Source organism: Cheilinus undulatus, linkage group 7 (assembly GCF_018320785.1).
Source record: "Cheilinus undulatus linkage group 7, ASM1832078v1, whole genome shotgun sequence".
NCBI classification, from domain to species: Eukaryota; Metazoa; Chordata; class Actinopteri; order Labriformes; family Labridae; genus Cheilinus; species Cheilinus undulatus.
Window position 1 is genome coordinate 13,359,444 of NC_054871.1, and position 15,559 is coordinate 13,375,002.

The 15,559-nt window shown below is 38.4% G+C and overlaps 1 protein-coding gene across 1 annotated transcript in view; it reads left to right on the plus strand.

The window, feature by feature from the left end:
- LOC121512245 (contactin-associated protein-like 4) overlaps positions 1–15,559 on the plus strand; it is a 227,242-nt gene that overhangs the window by 93,573 nt on the left and 118,110 nt on the right. The window contains exon 3 of the mRNA XM_041791414.1: positions 2,500–2,693. Coding sequence (XP_041647348.1) covers positions 2,500–2,693 — 194 coding nt within the window. The remainder of the gene's footprint in view (positions 1–2,499; positions 2,694–15,559) is intronic.

The window sequence follows — 15,559 nt, forward strand, 5'->3', positions numbered from 1 at the left end:
CCTTCCTCCAGACATACCGCTGATCCATTGTGCCAAAAAGTTCCAGGTTTTTTCCCCAAAACCTCTCTGGCTTATTTATATGATTTTGAGCATACTGGAGCCTACTTTTCTTGTGCCTTTGGGGTGTACATCTTGGATTGCTGGCATGAAAATCATCTACATTCCGTACGCCTCTTAATGTACTCACTGAAACCTATGTCCCTGTTGCCACCAAGTTTTGCTGGAGGTCTTTGACAGTCACTTTGTCTTCTCAGATATCTGGTTGCGGCCACTGATAGCTTTTTTTTCTGCCTCGTCCCGGTAGTGTAACCACTGCTCCTGTAACTTTGGACTTATGAACTCTGCTTCTAGTTGTGTCTCAAGGAATATTCAGAAGCTTTTTGTATCTTGTTCCTTGTTTGCAAAGGGTAATGATCTCTTCTCTTAATCAGGGTTTCCTCCAGGATTTTTTTAAACTGTAGGGGAGTAAGTAAGTAGTAGTAAGTAAAGTTTATTTATATAGCACTTTTCAGACAGCAGTCACAAAGTGCTTTACACAGACAAAAAACAAATACAGCGAATAAAAGTGATGATTTTTAGATCCCCACATGACCCAATATTCACAGCAGTTATAGAACACAGTAAAACTGTTCACATTACGTTAAAGAAAAATCAGTCAACCAAAAGCCTGTCTAAATAGGTGAGTCTTTAACTGACTTTTAAAATCATTAACAGAGCTTGCCGAGTGCAAAGCTCATTCCACATTTTAGGGCCAATGGCTTCAAAAGCTCTATCACCCTGAGTCTTTAGATGGGTGCGTGGGACATAGAGATATTCTTGTGGGTTTGCTCTAAGGGGGCGGGATGTCTGGTAGGGGTGGATGACTTCTGATAGATAATCTGGGGCTTGGCCATGCAGGGATCTGTAAGTGAGTGTGAGGATCTTGAACTTGATTCTGAATGTAACAGGGAGCCAGTGAAGGGATTTAAGTACAAGAGTGATGTGGGAGAATTTGTGTGACCTTGTCAGTACTCTGGCTGCAGCGTTTTGGACTGACTGGAGGCGATTTAGTGTGGTTGTATTGAGGGAGGTGAAGAGTGAATTACAATAATCAAACGGTGATGAAATGAAGGCGTGAATGAGCATTTCTAGTTCAGCAGGGAGGACTTTGCCTATACACCCCCCTTTTATTTTGGCGTGGTGGTGCGCCACGATCAACTGCATGTAGCGGAAACCCTGTTAATGTTCTGGACCATTCTTTTGACTTCGCCATATTTCTAACCTGCAGTCAAACGTGACTCTCAACAAACCCCTCGCAGTTCAGGTATTTCATGTGTTCTAGCAAACCTTGTGCAACAAATGAAGCGGCTGACTAGTTGTATCAGGTGTGCTTGAGCTGTTGTGAGGGATTTAGGGGTTTAATAATTTTGAGACTGGAGAAGTCGTTATAAGTTTGGGGAGACCACTTGAAGCATTAGTTTTGTTTGATTTGCAATGGGGGGTTGGATAATTTTGAAACTGGAGAAGTGGTTATACGTTATATGGCCTTTTGTTTGATTTGCAGTGGGGGGTTGGATAATTTTGATTGCACCTGATTTGGAAAAAAAATCCAGATTATACTTCTACAGAGTGCTGTCAGAGAAAACCCAGAGAGGAAGGAAGAGAAGATTAATGTTGTTAGATGCTTCACTGTTCCTTTAGGGAGATTTAGGAGTGCAAAACAGACTTCTCAGAAAGATATTTTGGTGTTTTTAAAGTTCTGCTGTGTATGGTACTTGGCAATAGTATTGGCATTAGTCTCCAGTGACTGCACTCCAGTATTGCCCCTTTATACAGGACACCCTTGGGGAAGCTATTTTCTCTGATGAAGCCTGCAGACTTTTACAGGTAATCAGATACACTGAGGCGGAAAAGCATGTAACAGATAGCTAAAGATGGCACTGCAAAATAGTGCCAAACTCAGAGGTTTTCTGTGTGAGAAATTAAACACTTCAAATATTTTCAATACAGTGTACAAATGAGCCATCATTGTTTTTTGTTATGTTTTTACCTTGCCAAATCACATGGAGCACTTGTACCTATTTCTGTCAGGCCTGGACGAAAACTAAAACTAGACAAAACTAAAATTCTGATCTTCCAAAATTAATCCAGAGGTCAGGGAAACCAACAGAGGTTTACTTTGGGATCCACAGACGTAGACCACATGCATAAATACACATATTTAGGACTAAAAATCACACACACTGGACATTTTAAATCTCCAAATGACTGACACATTCCTGACTGACTGAAGACTCCCAACAACTGACCAACTGGCCATGCACACCCAAAACCATTGCTGTATTTTCTCCACATCTGTGGACATCTTTTTGGTGGAAACTAGTTTGTGTTCAAAGACGAGGCTGAGCTTTAAACTACTTTGTGTCCTACTTCTCCAAAATAAGTGGGAGAAACTAAAGATGCATTCATACCATAAGCTCCGGAGGTTTAAACACACTCTTTGTCTCTTTCTTTGTGCAGGAGCTGGTGGTTGGTCTCCTCTCATCTCAGACAGATACCAGTGGTTGGAGGTGGATCTGGGAAGGCGGACCAAGATCACAGCTGTGGCAACGCAGGGACGCTACGGCAGCTCTGATTGGCTGACGGCGTACCTGCTGATGTTCAGCGACACAGGACACAACTGGAGGCAGCACCGGCAGGAAGACAGCTTAGGGGTAACTCTCCTGTACCACTGAATCCTGAAATTGTCAAAGAATAGGAAAACCACAGCTAATTTGAAGCAGCTAAGTTTCAAAATGAGGCCGTTTTATTAGATGTTGTATTTCTGAGGTTTCTCACAACAGTAACTTGAGGGTGAAGTCAGGTTATAAACAGCACTATTACTCTGTCATCCCCCATCAGTCTCAGCCTGAACCTGCTAATAAACTGATAAATCCTAAGTGACAGAAGATGGTGAGTCATTGCCAAGTCTCTCACCCCTGAGCCTGAGCAAGAAAGCTCGCTAATTGGCTAATGAGCTTATATAACTAACATTCAGCTTTCCAAGGAAAGATGTCAGAACATCAGCCATGAAAAGGTTCATGTTTGATTCAGTGAACTTTTGTTTCAAGGGTGAATTAAGTTCTGAAGTAGAGAGCTGCTGAGGGGTAAACAGATGAAGGAAGCATATCCTGACCGTGTGAAGAAAGAGCTGAGAACAACAAACCCAGAGTGACTTCGACTTTACTCTTACTTTAAGAAGTCATTACTTCACAGTGTTGAATATATTAACATAACTTTTTGCTTCATTAATACTCAGACTGTTGCTTATTTATACTATGAATGATGAGAAACACAAACATAGCATCAAATGCAGTGACAATGAATTAAAACTAAAATGGTTTTCTTCCAAATCCAGCGTCCAGCATCCACCCAACCACCACACTGTGACTACTGTGTGTAAATGCAGCACTTGTTCATGAGAAGAAGCATAGCCAGTGAAAATAATTCACGTAGCAATTATATTCTGCTGGACCTAATTTGGAAAACATATTAATTGTGTATCAGCATAATTTCTAGGAGACAGGGTTGCATAAATTAATGTGCAGGGATATTAGAAAACTGCACAACAATTTAAAATGAAATCCAATTAAATATTAAACTGTTGGGAATTGGACGATGTTGCAGTTAGAGGTCAGCTTGTTTCAAGAAAATTAAATTGCAAACTTTTGCAACACAGATGAAATTCAACCTGTTGATGTGCCGGTAAAAGGCATCTAGATAAACGAGGAAGAGCGGTACACATTATCAGGAAGAGAGGGCTGCTTTTAAAACCCAATCAACAACCACAGCAGCTCCTCGCTGAAAATATGAAAAGAAAATAAGCCTTTGGGCTGTGGCGGGATGTATGATTGGCTAAATTTGGTCTGGAAAGGTGCCTGTTGAACCAAAGCTATCATTTCCTCCCTGTCTTCTGAAGAGAGAAGAAACTAAGATGCAAAACTCAAAGAACACAGAAAGACAGCATGGGGGGCTAGATTGAAAATAAATGGAAAAATTACATACACTCTTTTGTGCATAAAATTGGTCTACAAAGATGTGGAAAACTGCATATATTCTCTGGCACTGATTCTAAAATGATGGGTTGTGATCTTAGAGTGGACTGCAGAGCTTTTTTCAGAGGGTCGTGAATGTGTGCATGGATAGTAGGTGGTGGCAGAGTCTGTGATGTATAGAAATCCTGAATTTATTTCATTTACTCTGTTTTGCTACAATAAATAGCATGTTTTGCTCTTTTTCTTGAGATCTTGACTTATATATCTCATCCTCTTGGGATAACAAGAGATAACAACTAAATTTTGTCTTCTGGGATCCCCCAGGAAAGTTGGGAAATTTTGCTGGTAAAAAACAACTACCAATTAGATTGATCTACTTATCACATACAGTTGTGATAGTATGGTGTTGGTCCTGGGCGTGTGCAATTATGTATCAAAGATCAGTGAAACAGTTTAAGAAGATTCATTGGTGATTAAGTTAGCAAAGACCTGGGCTCTCATAATAAAAACAGTGCTTAGAATTCAGACTATAAGTGTACATGTGCTAACCTGACATGCCAAATAGATTGTTTCATATATCTACTGCATGGGTTTATTTCACATTCATCTGGGAAAGCTCCAATAGAAAGCATTTAAGGAAGGTCAGGACTTTTCAAAAAGATTTCAGAATGTGATTGGAGGAGTTTTCTGTCTGTCACATTCATGACGGGCCAATCAGGGTGGCAAGACGTACACATGCACTGTTCCTGAGCTGACAGGCTATCGCTGCTGTAGTTGTAAATAGCAGAGCTCCTCTGTAAAGGAAATTTACGCCAAAGCCGGTCGGGATAAACATCTTTTCTGCCAAGTCAAGCTTTCTGTGACTCTTAGTACTTGTTTTAAAGAACATGTGGTTCAGTTCTGACCACATGCTTTTATGTAACATTTAACTAATTTCATACCTATAAAATATACAATTTAAAATCATTTAAAACATATTCTTCAGTTTTTTAAGGCATCTGGCAACCCCCTCTCAGTGTCTTGTGACCCCTAAGGGGGTCCTGACCCCCATGTTGAGAACCACTGATGTAGTCTACTGATCAAGACTGAGAGGCCAAGGCTCAGGAAACCTTTGTAGGTGTTTTGACTTAATGAGCTCAGAGTGTGACACCTTGTGTCTCCAGGACTGAACTTTTTCCACAACATTCAAATTTTCTGAGATACTGAATTCTGGGGTTTAATCATAATCATCAAAATTAATTATTTCTTAGAAATATGCACTCATTACACAGCAACATCTTTATGATGGTAATTGATGCAACACTGTGGCTTTTAAAATGACCCCATGACCCAGTATTACCGTATTACCACCCACTGGTGATATATGTATGGTGAGAACATACAAGCTCAATGAGCCTTCTGATGGGAGATTCAACCTAGTGAGTGTTGCTGTGAGGGGATCGCAGTGACCATGCTGCAGATGTTTTTAATTTTTCTGCTGTCATTTCATTAATTTTGCTCTTTGAGTATCTTTCAATGCTCCAAGGTTGTCTGATTCTGAAATGTTTCTGTGATGACAAAGTAACTGTGTTGCAAAATGATAATCAAAAATGCCAAATGATAAACAAGACCACGAGATTTCTTCTTCAAAAGATTCTTTCATGCAGTTTTAACAGTTTTAAGCCTCCAAAAACCACCAAGTTAAGTCTAAAAACTTCTCCTCTGTTGGCTCTCTGAAATGGCCTTCAGTAACGCAGCATTTGAATAAGAAATACACATTTAAATCAGCATTTATTGTAACCGCTCTGCAAACAGCTTGGGAGGGAGCCAAGCTCAAAGCGCGGGCTGATTGAAGTTAAAACACATTTGGCCTCACTGTCACAGACATAATTTACATTTCTGTGGGGACTGGTACTGCCTGCAGCGCCGTGCTGGCTCACCAGGAGCCTTTCACTCTTTATTAATAATGGATGGAACAATGAAAGGAACCTGGGCAGGGCTCTGTCAGCTGCACGGAGCTGCTGTCAAACAGTTAAACCTCTGCTGACAGAGGGCCGGGGCTGTTGTTAGAAAGAGCTGCTTGGTGCTCAAGAAGCCGCCGCTTTGATTCTTGCTTTGGCACACGTGTCCATCAACAGGCTGATGGAGTGCACGCCCTCTCCGGCATTGGGAGCTAGACTCAACAAGAGTGTCCGTGCAGGGTCTAAAATGCAAATGAGAGAGAAATTTGACTAAAACATGCATGTGGTGGATAAATACATATTCTTAAGTGCAGCTCATGTATGAAATGGCCTACTGTGAACTGTGAAGTATTCAGATATGATGCCTTTTCCTCTGCTTTGGCACGTCTCCAGTTTTCTCTCTCTGTCTAAAATTCCTTATTTTCCAGATTTTCAAAGCATGTTTTTAAAAGTACGTCCTCATCCACATGTCAGTAAAGACAGAGAATACTCGACAGCAGAGTGACTGATCGCCACGGAGAAAACTACCGTGTGTCACGCTGACAGGAAGACGTGCAGGCCTGATGATTGAACAACAATAGATGTGATTCAGAGGCAGTCAGGCGTCCTCTTTATGGGAGACAGTATGCCCGCCTTGTTACAGTAGCTTTTTGATTTCGATTTGACAGGATGCGATTTTCTCTCAGTGAAGGATACAAACTCTGTGAAGCCAGGGAGTCATCACTTTAAAGAGGAAGCAGGGACTTCTCGCGGCTTAAAAACTTGTTGATCTGACACTCAGCATGAGAGGTGATAAACCCAGATCAGCTCTCGGAGTGTTTTTAAAGCTCCATATATTAGTCAGGCCAGCTTAGAGAGAGGGTTAAGGAGGGGATTTGATTGAAGAAACAGCTGTCAGCCTCAGTCATAGCTTCTCACCATCTTCTCAACTTAGGTGTGCTCGTAATAAATAAACTTGTTTATGTAATGAAGTACATTTTTGAGCAGCTTCTCCTGAGCAGGTCCACTTGATGCTACTTTATACTCAGAGTAGGGCAGCAACGGCACAAGAAATAGCAGCATTAGTCATTTTACTACATTTTTCAGGTTGCTGGATTATACTGAATGCTACCACAAAGCTAGCATTGTTGTTTTCTAAATCAGTAGCTTTCACTACTTGATTAAATCCATCAACATCATTTACATATAATCTCAATGATTCTGTTATTGATGCCTTACTTCCACGTGTCTTGAAAAACACGGCACGTGAGAGGCAGTCAGCACCAACAAGAATGGATAAGCCCAGGAAGTAAACATGAAAGCGGTTCAAAAGTGTGGCTCCATTTCCATGTTCACACTGCAGGCCTTAATGCTCATCCGATCTTTTCTCAGATCTGATTTTTTGTTTGCCTGTTCACACTGCAGTCAGCTTCCAAAAGATCAGATCCACATCTGATTTGGAACCACATACCAAAGTGGCCTGAATCTAAAAAGTTCAGATTCAATGTGACTTGTGCTGTTCACATTGTCAGAAAATAAAAATCAGATACGACTCACATGTGAGCGAAAAAATCTGGTTCAGGTTGCTTTTAACTGCAGTGTGAACGTAGCCAAAAAATTATGCAAACAGCAGGACGTGCAACGTCTGCACAGTGATTTCATGTAAGGCATGCATCTGTTTATATGAGAACTGTTAATTTGTACAAAATTTCAATTTAAATTACGATCTATGATTATACGTCAAGAGGTCTAGGATCCAGACACTACATTTATTTTTATTTTAATATTTTGTCTTTTAAAGAAAATGAGTGAGAGATGGGAACTAACAAAATGTAAATACTGTGACTGTACTTAAGTAGATTTTCAGGTGTCTGTTCTTCACTTGAATAATTGATTTTCTGATGACTTTTTACTTTTACTCCCTACATTTGAACACAAATATCTGTACTTTCTACTTCTTACATTGGCAGAACAGGCTTGTCACTTGTTTCAATATGAACAGAAGAACGAAAGCGTGAGCGTAGCTCAGTCGGAAGACGATGAACATCTGTTTATAACCCGAAGACATGCGTTAAGCTGTCTGCACTGCAGTCCAGTCTCTGCACAACTTTGCCAATTTCAGGCTGACATGGCAGGTATGGTCGTCTTCTGATTTGTTTTTCAAAGTAAAAGCCCCATCAGTTTGTTTCTGTGGTGAGACTACCGCCATTTTAACATGATGCTGTTATGCTGTTATTCTGAAATTTTTCTGCATTTGTCCTACTTGCAAATTGTGCTGTTTTCTTTTTTCTGGATCCATTCTTCATGTTCGTTTCTACTCTATGTAAATGCTTAAAGAAATCTAGGACTATGAGAGATATCAACTCATATAAGAGCTTCTCCTTCACATCCTCCATCTCTGCTGTTTCTATTCATGCAACGTAAGTTCTCCTCCTGTGCATGTAAGTTTAGTGTAAAATATAACTTTTTATAAAAGCTGCCTAAACTCATATAACTGAATCCACCTCTGTTTATAGGTGAGACAAACAGACGGTTAAATTTAATTTGAGGACTTCTTGGTACAGAGAAATCAAAGCTATTAAAAATATATATATATTTTTAAAAATAATTTTCAGAATAACCAAAAGGGGCTTTAATAATAATAATAATAATAATAATAATAATAATAATAATAATAATCTTTATTTAGACTAAAACATCATTGAGGGCGACCCACATACTGAGCAGATAAATAATAAAATGCATGATAAATAATAAATATGTAAAGTATTTCAAACATTTTCCACAACATATAAAAGTAAGAAAGACATAAAGTCAGTCAAAAACAAAATAATTTAAAACAGGTGCAATCAGAGGATAAGAATTATGAATGAATGGTCTGAGATGACCCAAAGAAAGGAGTCCTTTGTTTCTAAAGTGCTCTGCAGGGAGTTAGCTTTAAGCAGACGCTGCACAGAAGCTGAAGGCTTCTACTGTGTATCACTGATGGTGAAAATTCTCTTTTATTTTTTACTCAAGTACATTTCAGAGCCCGTACTTTATACTTTTACCTAAGTAAAACAGTTCAATCATTACATCTTCTTTTACCACAGTATTTTCTCACACAAATATCTGTACTTCTTTAGTACAGAATATGAGTTGTTTTGTCAGTAGTATTGTAATCTAATTCAAGTTCAGAGATTGAGGATCCAGAGAGCAGTTTGTTTTAAATGAGAGATTTACAACAAAAGAAGAGGGTTTAAATGTTGAACATTTTTGGTTATCAGACCTGGGTATTATAGCAGTAACTGAAGTGAGCTTGTCCCTGACTGAAGCTGGCATACATCTTTTTCAGTGTTCAGAGAGAAAGAGAACACTGGAGTTGACAGTAAAAACCAATATAGTCTTATTTTTCCACAGAGAAAATTCACAGGAAGGAATGGATAAGGGAATCGATAAAGAATTGAACCGATAAGAAGAACTGATAACAGCTTTGATATAAATAAAATCTTACCAGTTCCCATCCTTAAGTAGTTGTCAGCAGGCCATAAAAGTTAGCACAAGTTGATTTATGTGCATAAATCTCCATGTCTCATTAGTAAAGAATCTACATTTGTGACATTTTACTCACCAAGTTTTCAGCCAAATGTTTCCAAAAAGGAGCATAAAAACTGTTGTGCATATTCATAGAGTCATTATTTCAATGATTTTTAAAATGAAGCTGGTTTTAACAGTACATTAGTCAATCCTGAGTGATTGGAGCCAAAGAAATAATCTACTTTTTGGCAACTGTTGCAGAAAGTTATTCATCTATTGATTAGACAGTCTAGACAAAAACCTTGTAACACAATGTTCACGACTGAACTTGAACAAATAGAAAACTTTAACATCCTGAACTTCAACACACTGAAACTGAATCCATTGGTGTGTAAATATGATCCATGCTGTCTGACCTCTGAACAAGCTTCTGTCACCTACTGGGAGTCCAGTTACAGTACACTACACTGGGCTCTTTTTCAGACCTCATTCACATCCCCATTAGCTGGACATACTAAATCTATACTCTGAGGCATTTAAAGTTTTAACATCTAAGTAAACATCTATTAATAATTTATTTATAAAATGTACGTTCCTCTGTTTGTTTGAGACTTGATGGTATACAGTCGTCTGTCAGGATCCCTCTTAGACTGAGTAGGATTACACTTTAGCAATATCCCACTTAATAAAGCTGTATTATTTAAATGACTTTGGTCTTTTTCACACCTGCAGTTCACTTGATCTGGTTTGATTCATGGACCAGTTTGTTACACTGTTACATAATTACTTACAGTTTGTTCTTTGTTCACATGGGGGCAGTTACAAGCAGACCAAAATGTTTGATGTGCAGTGAAAATGCTCTTTATTGGTAGAAATTTCATGTGGTTTTTAAAGACATTCACAAAGTATGCAGGTATGCAACTTTGTCACTTCAACCTGACATAAACACATAGAAAAGTGCTATTTCTGAGACACAAATACATTTTGAATAGATAATATAGATAAAATGAATTAATACAAGCATGTATTTGTCATATTCAGGGGCACAGCAAAGGGAGTTTAAGTGTTAACTGATCTTGGATCGTGTTATTTCTCCCAAAATAAATCAAAAATTCACCATTCATAGCATACCTAGATGTAACACAGGTAAAGTTATCATGTGGTAAAACCTGGATGTTTATCATCTTTGTCATTTTTCTTAAACAGACAGAAGCCTGATGAGTGGAAGAAAAATATCTTGTGCAGTTCCCTCTAAATCTCCTTCAGGTCTGTCTGTAGTTTATATCTCAGATCCATCTGGCTTTGATGGCTGGCTTAATCCAATAAGGGCAATGCTTCCTGCAGTTAGGTCAGATCAAAGTTGATCTATGTTCCCTCTACAAATGAACCACACTAGTGTAATAAAGTGGTCTGAGACCCACTTTTTCAAGCAGTCTCAGTCCAGTTGCTTGGTCTGCACCAGACTTTGATTGTTTGCTTTGACACCAGCGTAAAAGAAACATCAGCAAACGTTCTTGATTTTGTATCACTTGAACTAAACAGGTTTGGTATCAAAACAGCCTTAGACTAAATCTGATGTTTATATTTGAATGACTGTGAGAGTGCTCATGAGGTTTGATTATCCATCCTTCTCTTGCATTGAGATTAAACTTATTGAACTCTGGAGGTCAAAGGTCATTGTTCTATATACCAATTCTGATCTCCATACACGTTATTAGCTCCAAGAATTCAGACCCCACTCAGACGCCTGTGCTCTGCACTGCTGTTGGACATCATCAATGTCCGGATGGAAAAACATGCAAAACCAGTGGTGGACTCCAGATGTTTGAGGCGTAGGGGCGAAAATCATAAAAAAGGGCACCCGCTGTATGCAGAGGCACCAGTGCACAATGGTTGTAATACATTTACAGTGGCATATAAAGAAACTGTGGTTAAGATTTAACATTTCTTATTATGTGATAAAAACTACTACATCACTGTATTTTAAAAGTCTAGAAATTCTTAATGAAAAGTTTTTGCTGAATTGTATTAGTTTTAAAGAAATCCTATAGAACAATTTGTCAGACTTACCCTTACTTACTTTCTCAAATTGGTCAATTTTGTCTATTACAGGTCACCAAAGAAGGGCTTTTATCAAGTTTTGAAAATTTAGAGGGAACCAAAGAGAGCACTCTGTTAGATTTTGTACATGTAGCCTATAGGGCAATAACGTTTTCAAACTTTGCTCATTTCAAGGCACCAAAGGAAGACCTTTGTTAAATTTTGTTCATTTAGAGGGCAATAAACAGGTCAATTTGTCAAACTTTCTGTGGTACCCAAGAGGGCAGTTTATCATGGTTATCTACCAAAAAGTCATCCAAAAGTAGAGCTGTGCAATTAATCAGTATGAAACTTGAAAACTCTTAATTATTTTTAAATGTATCCTGTTTAATTCTCATCTGGTTATCATGGTTATATATATCACATCGTGTTATGTCAGTATTATATTGTCAACTGTAACTTTATGTGAATGAGATTGAACGGTTTTTGTTGTTTTGTTTCTTGCTGTTTCACCGTAGTTGCAACTAACCTGGCGATGAATTGGAAGTTCTTTTCTTGTTCTGTCCTTTGTAATGTCAGTTAAGTTTAACCATTACACTGCCCCCTGTCTGTGAAGTCTTTGTATGCAGTCTGAATTAGGTTTAGTTTTTACACTGCCCTCTCCTGGTTGAAAAGAGACCAGTGACCATGTGCTAGTTAACTGTCATGTGAGAGGCTTGGAGTGCAGACAGCAGTTGATTCACCTGCAGGATTATCTTTTACATTGTTGCCTGGGACACTATTTTTCCGTGAGTTTGTTATTTTCTGTGCTTTATGATCGAGATAGAGGCAGAGGGTCATGTTTAAGTTTGTGCTTCATATTTTTGGCTGTATATTTGTGGTTAGCAGAGTTTTACCTAGCAGAGCTGTAAGCTAGTGGCATGACAAAGCATTTTGAATTGATATGTTTTTTTTTGTTGTTTGTTTGTTTTTTATTGTGCCTTATTTTCTGTATTTATTATTCTGAATGCACTGCTTGATGCATGCTTTATTGCTATTCTACAAGACACAGATAAGAATACATGTCATCAAAAGTAGTTCTTCAACAAATGACAAGAAAAGTTACGCCTTGCCGTTCTCAGAGGATTTCGACTGTCTAGCTTTAAACATCAGATACTCATAGCAAGGACAGTACATTTGTCTTTCTAAATAAGACTATTTCCCAAACTGGAAGTTAAGTGTACTAAATGTAAGACAGTTGAAAAGACATAAAATGTAAAGTGTGTAAGACAAATAAAAGTAAAGCAAAAAAAAAAAGTATGCTCAGAAAAACTTTTAGTTTAATGATCAAAAACTAAATTACTCCCCAGAGCAGTCATTGTACTCTAGTGGAGCAGCTGGTGCATCAGGGGCTGTTGCTAGGTCATATTTGGCTCAGTTTTACGCAGATGCTAAAGGCTAAAATACTAGAGCAGAATTTATGTCTCAGTCTAGCCGTGGAAGGAGGTTAGTAACCAGATATAAGCATTTAGAAATGACAAAAAAGCAATGAAAAAAATGTCGTTTTATATATTATATTATATATGATATTGGTCAAAATAATTGCTGTGTCTATTTCAAAGGATGCCAAGGGGTCGATAGTCCCCGCTGTGCCCCCTATGAGTCCACCTTTCAAAATAAAAATGATTATAACTTTTGGTCAGGATTATGTTTAGTTTGATAAGATTTCTGGCCTGCAAAACCTAATTACAAAACATTTTATAGATGACTAAACAGTCTGCTTACAGAAAATAAGCTTGTCACAGTAATACAGCTTATATAGCTAAAGCTAACAGGGCTACATTAGCTTACATTGCTAAAGCTAATGTTGCAAAGGCCAGTGTACCTTTATTACTTATGTTCAGTGGTGGGTAGAGTACACAGTTACAGTACTCAAGTACAAGTACTGTTATTAACAATAATAATTACTGAAGTAGAAGTAAAAGTACTCATAAGAATAAGTCCTTGAGTAAGAGTAAAACAGTACCTTAATACAATACTACTCAAGTAGCGAGTAACTTCATTTTGCGCCATTTATTAAAACATATTGCATTATAACATATTATTCAGGGGTAGTGCTGTAAACTGTACATTGTCATAAAAAACCTGCCAAAAGTAAAAGAAATAAAAAACTTAATACATAAAGCAACAGTCGAGATATGTTTGTAAATCACAATTATAGGATGAAAAATTCAATATAATGAGAAAACTCTTTCTCTTATAACTGGTATCTTATTTCTACATGATGATTTTAATCTCACATACATAAATTTGTACCTTGCAGTTCTTCCTTTTAAATCACACTGTATTTATTTTATCATGTGTTAATGATTTGTGGCTTATATTTATGAAATTAATCTTTTGAACTGGCCTCATTTCTGACTTTTTGGCCTTTTTTATTTAATTTTTACTTTTTAGCTCCAACTTATGATTTTTTATCCTGGTTACTCTACAAATTTGGCCAACTGAAACTTATTAAAACCAAAGACAACTTTGGCCCACTAGCCCCACGTCACAACCACGTTAGGTATAATCACTGATATAAGAGATACGCCACCAGCACGACAACAGTATCACCAACGACGTTACGTTAAATGGCGTGTAAAATTATATTTGTGTGAATTGCACAGCTGGTTGGACACATTACATCATTAATCACTGACACAACTGTGTCTTGCAGTCTGCAAGTTAAAACAGAGATTTGAACTTCTACGTTTAGCTAACTAGCAGTGCGGTTGTTAGCTTGTTTAGCTTACTTACCATGAGGTGCTTTCTTAGATTTGACGCGCTACTTTTGAAGCTAGAGATTTCCACCGTTTTAGGTAGACACAGTAGGCAGTGCATTACGTGGCTGGACCAGGGATGAACATGCTCCTCTGAAGGAGACGCAGGTATTACATCTTCAGCCATTATCTCCAAGTGTTGATAGTAAAGGGGGAGGGTCACTCCTCTGTTTACTCTGTGGTGCTGAAGATTTATCCTCACGCTGCTGTGAGAGCTCAACTGAGTGTAAAAAAATACTTAACGAAAATAAAATATAGACAAGTAAAAGTAGCGACCAGTGTATATCTAACGGAGTAGAAGTATCGTTTTTTCATCAAAAATGTAACAGAGTTGGAGTTAAAAGTACTCTGCTAAAATACTACTTTCAGAAGTAGGATTTTTAAAAAAAACTACTCAAGTAAATGTAACGGAGTACATGTAACACATTAATACCCACCCACTGCTTATGATGCTTACGTAGCTACATTAGCTTTAGCTACAATTTTTTAAGCTGACATTGCCATGTTGGCCTACATGTTGTACCTCGATTCTGGGCTGATGGTTTTCTCACAGCCAGAGCCCTCTCCATTATTTACAGCCCATGTTTCCACCACTTGCCTTCTGTTTGTATGTGTTCTCACGCCCCTATTCTCCTCCTCTTAGCTCTCCTTCTCTCTTAACACAGTAGCCACAGGGGGGAAGCTGCAAAGCTCATTAAGACATGCCAAAACCTGAGTCTAAACCCCACAGTTCTATGCACATACAGCAAAATCACAACTGCAACCAACCCCCTTCATCCTTTCCCACTGGACTTCTTCATTCTTGATCAAATCAATCCCTGCTCACAAATCTGAAGTACACCTTCTTACACTGTTCAAAATCATGTTTTGTTGGTGAGAGTAACTCTTAAAGAAAAAGATGCAGGTGGAGTGAAGAGAAAAACTCCATCTAACCCCTCTGGTCTGGTGCATTTCGAACTTTGAGCTCACCGAGACCATTGATCCTAGCTGCTAATAACATCTCTGCCTCTCTCTGTCCGGTGATCAATAACTCTGGGACCTATTCTGTCTCCGTACCAAGCCTCTCTTAAAGAGACTAATGGCCTCTATTTTCCCAATCAGCTGCCAGTGGGAGTCATGTGCTTGATACACAAAGAGCGCACAGAGCATCACATGCATCTTTATGAGGAAAAAAAAGCTACATTTGTGGTTTATAAGTCAGGCTGCATGCTTTGCTGACGTCTGTCCCAGTTTCTTGAGAGTGTATGTCATTCTAAGTGCGTATCTGTCC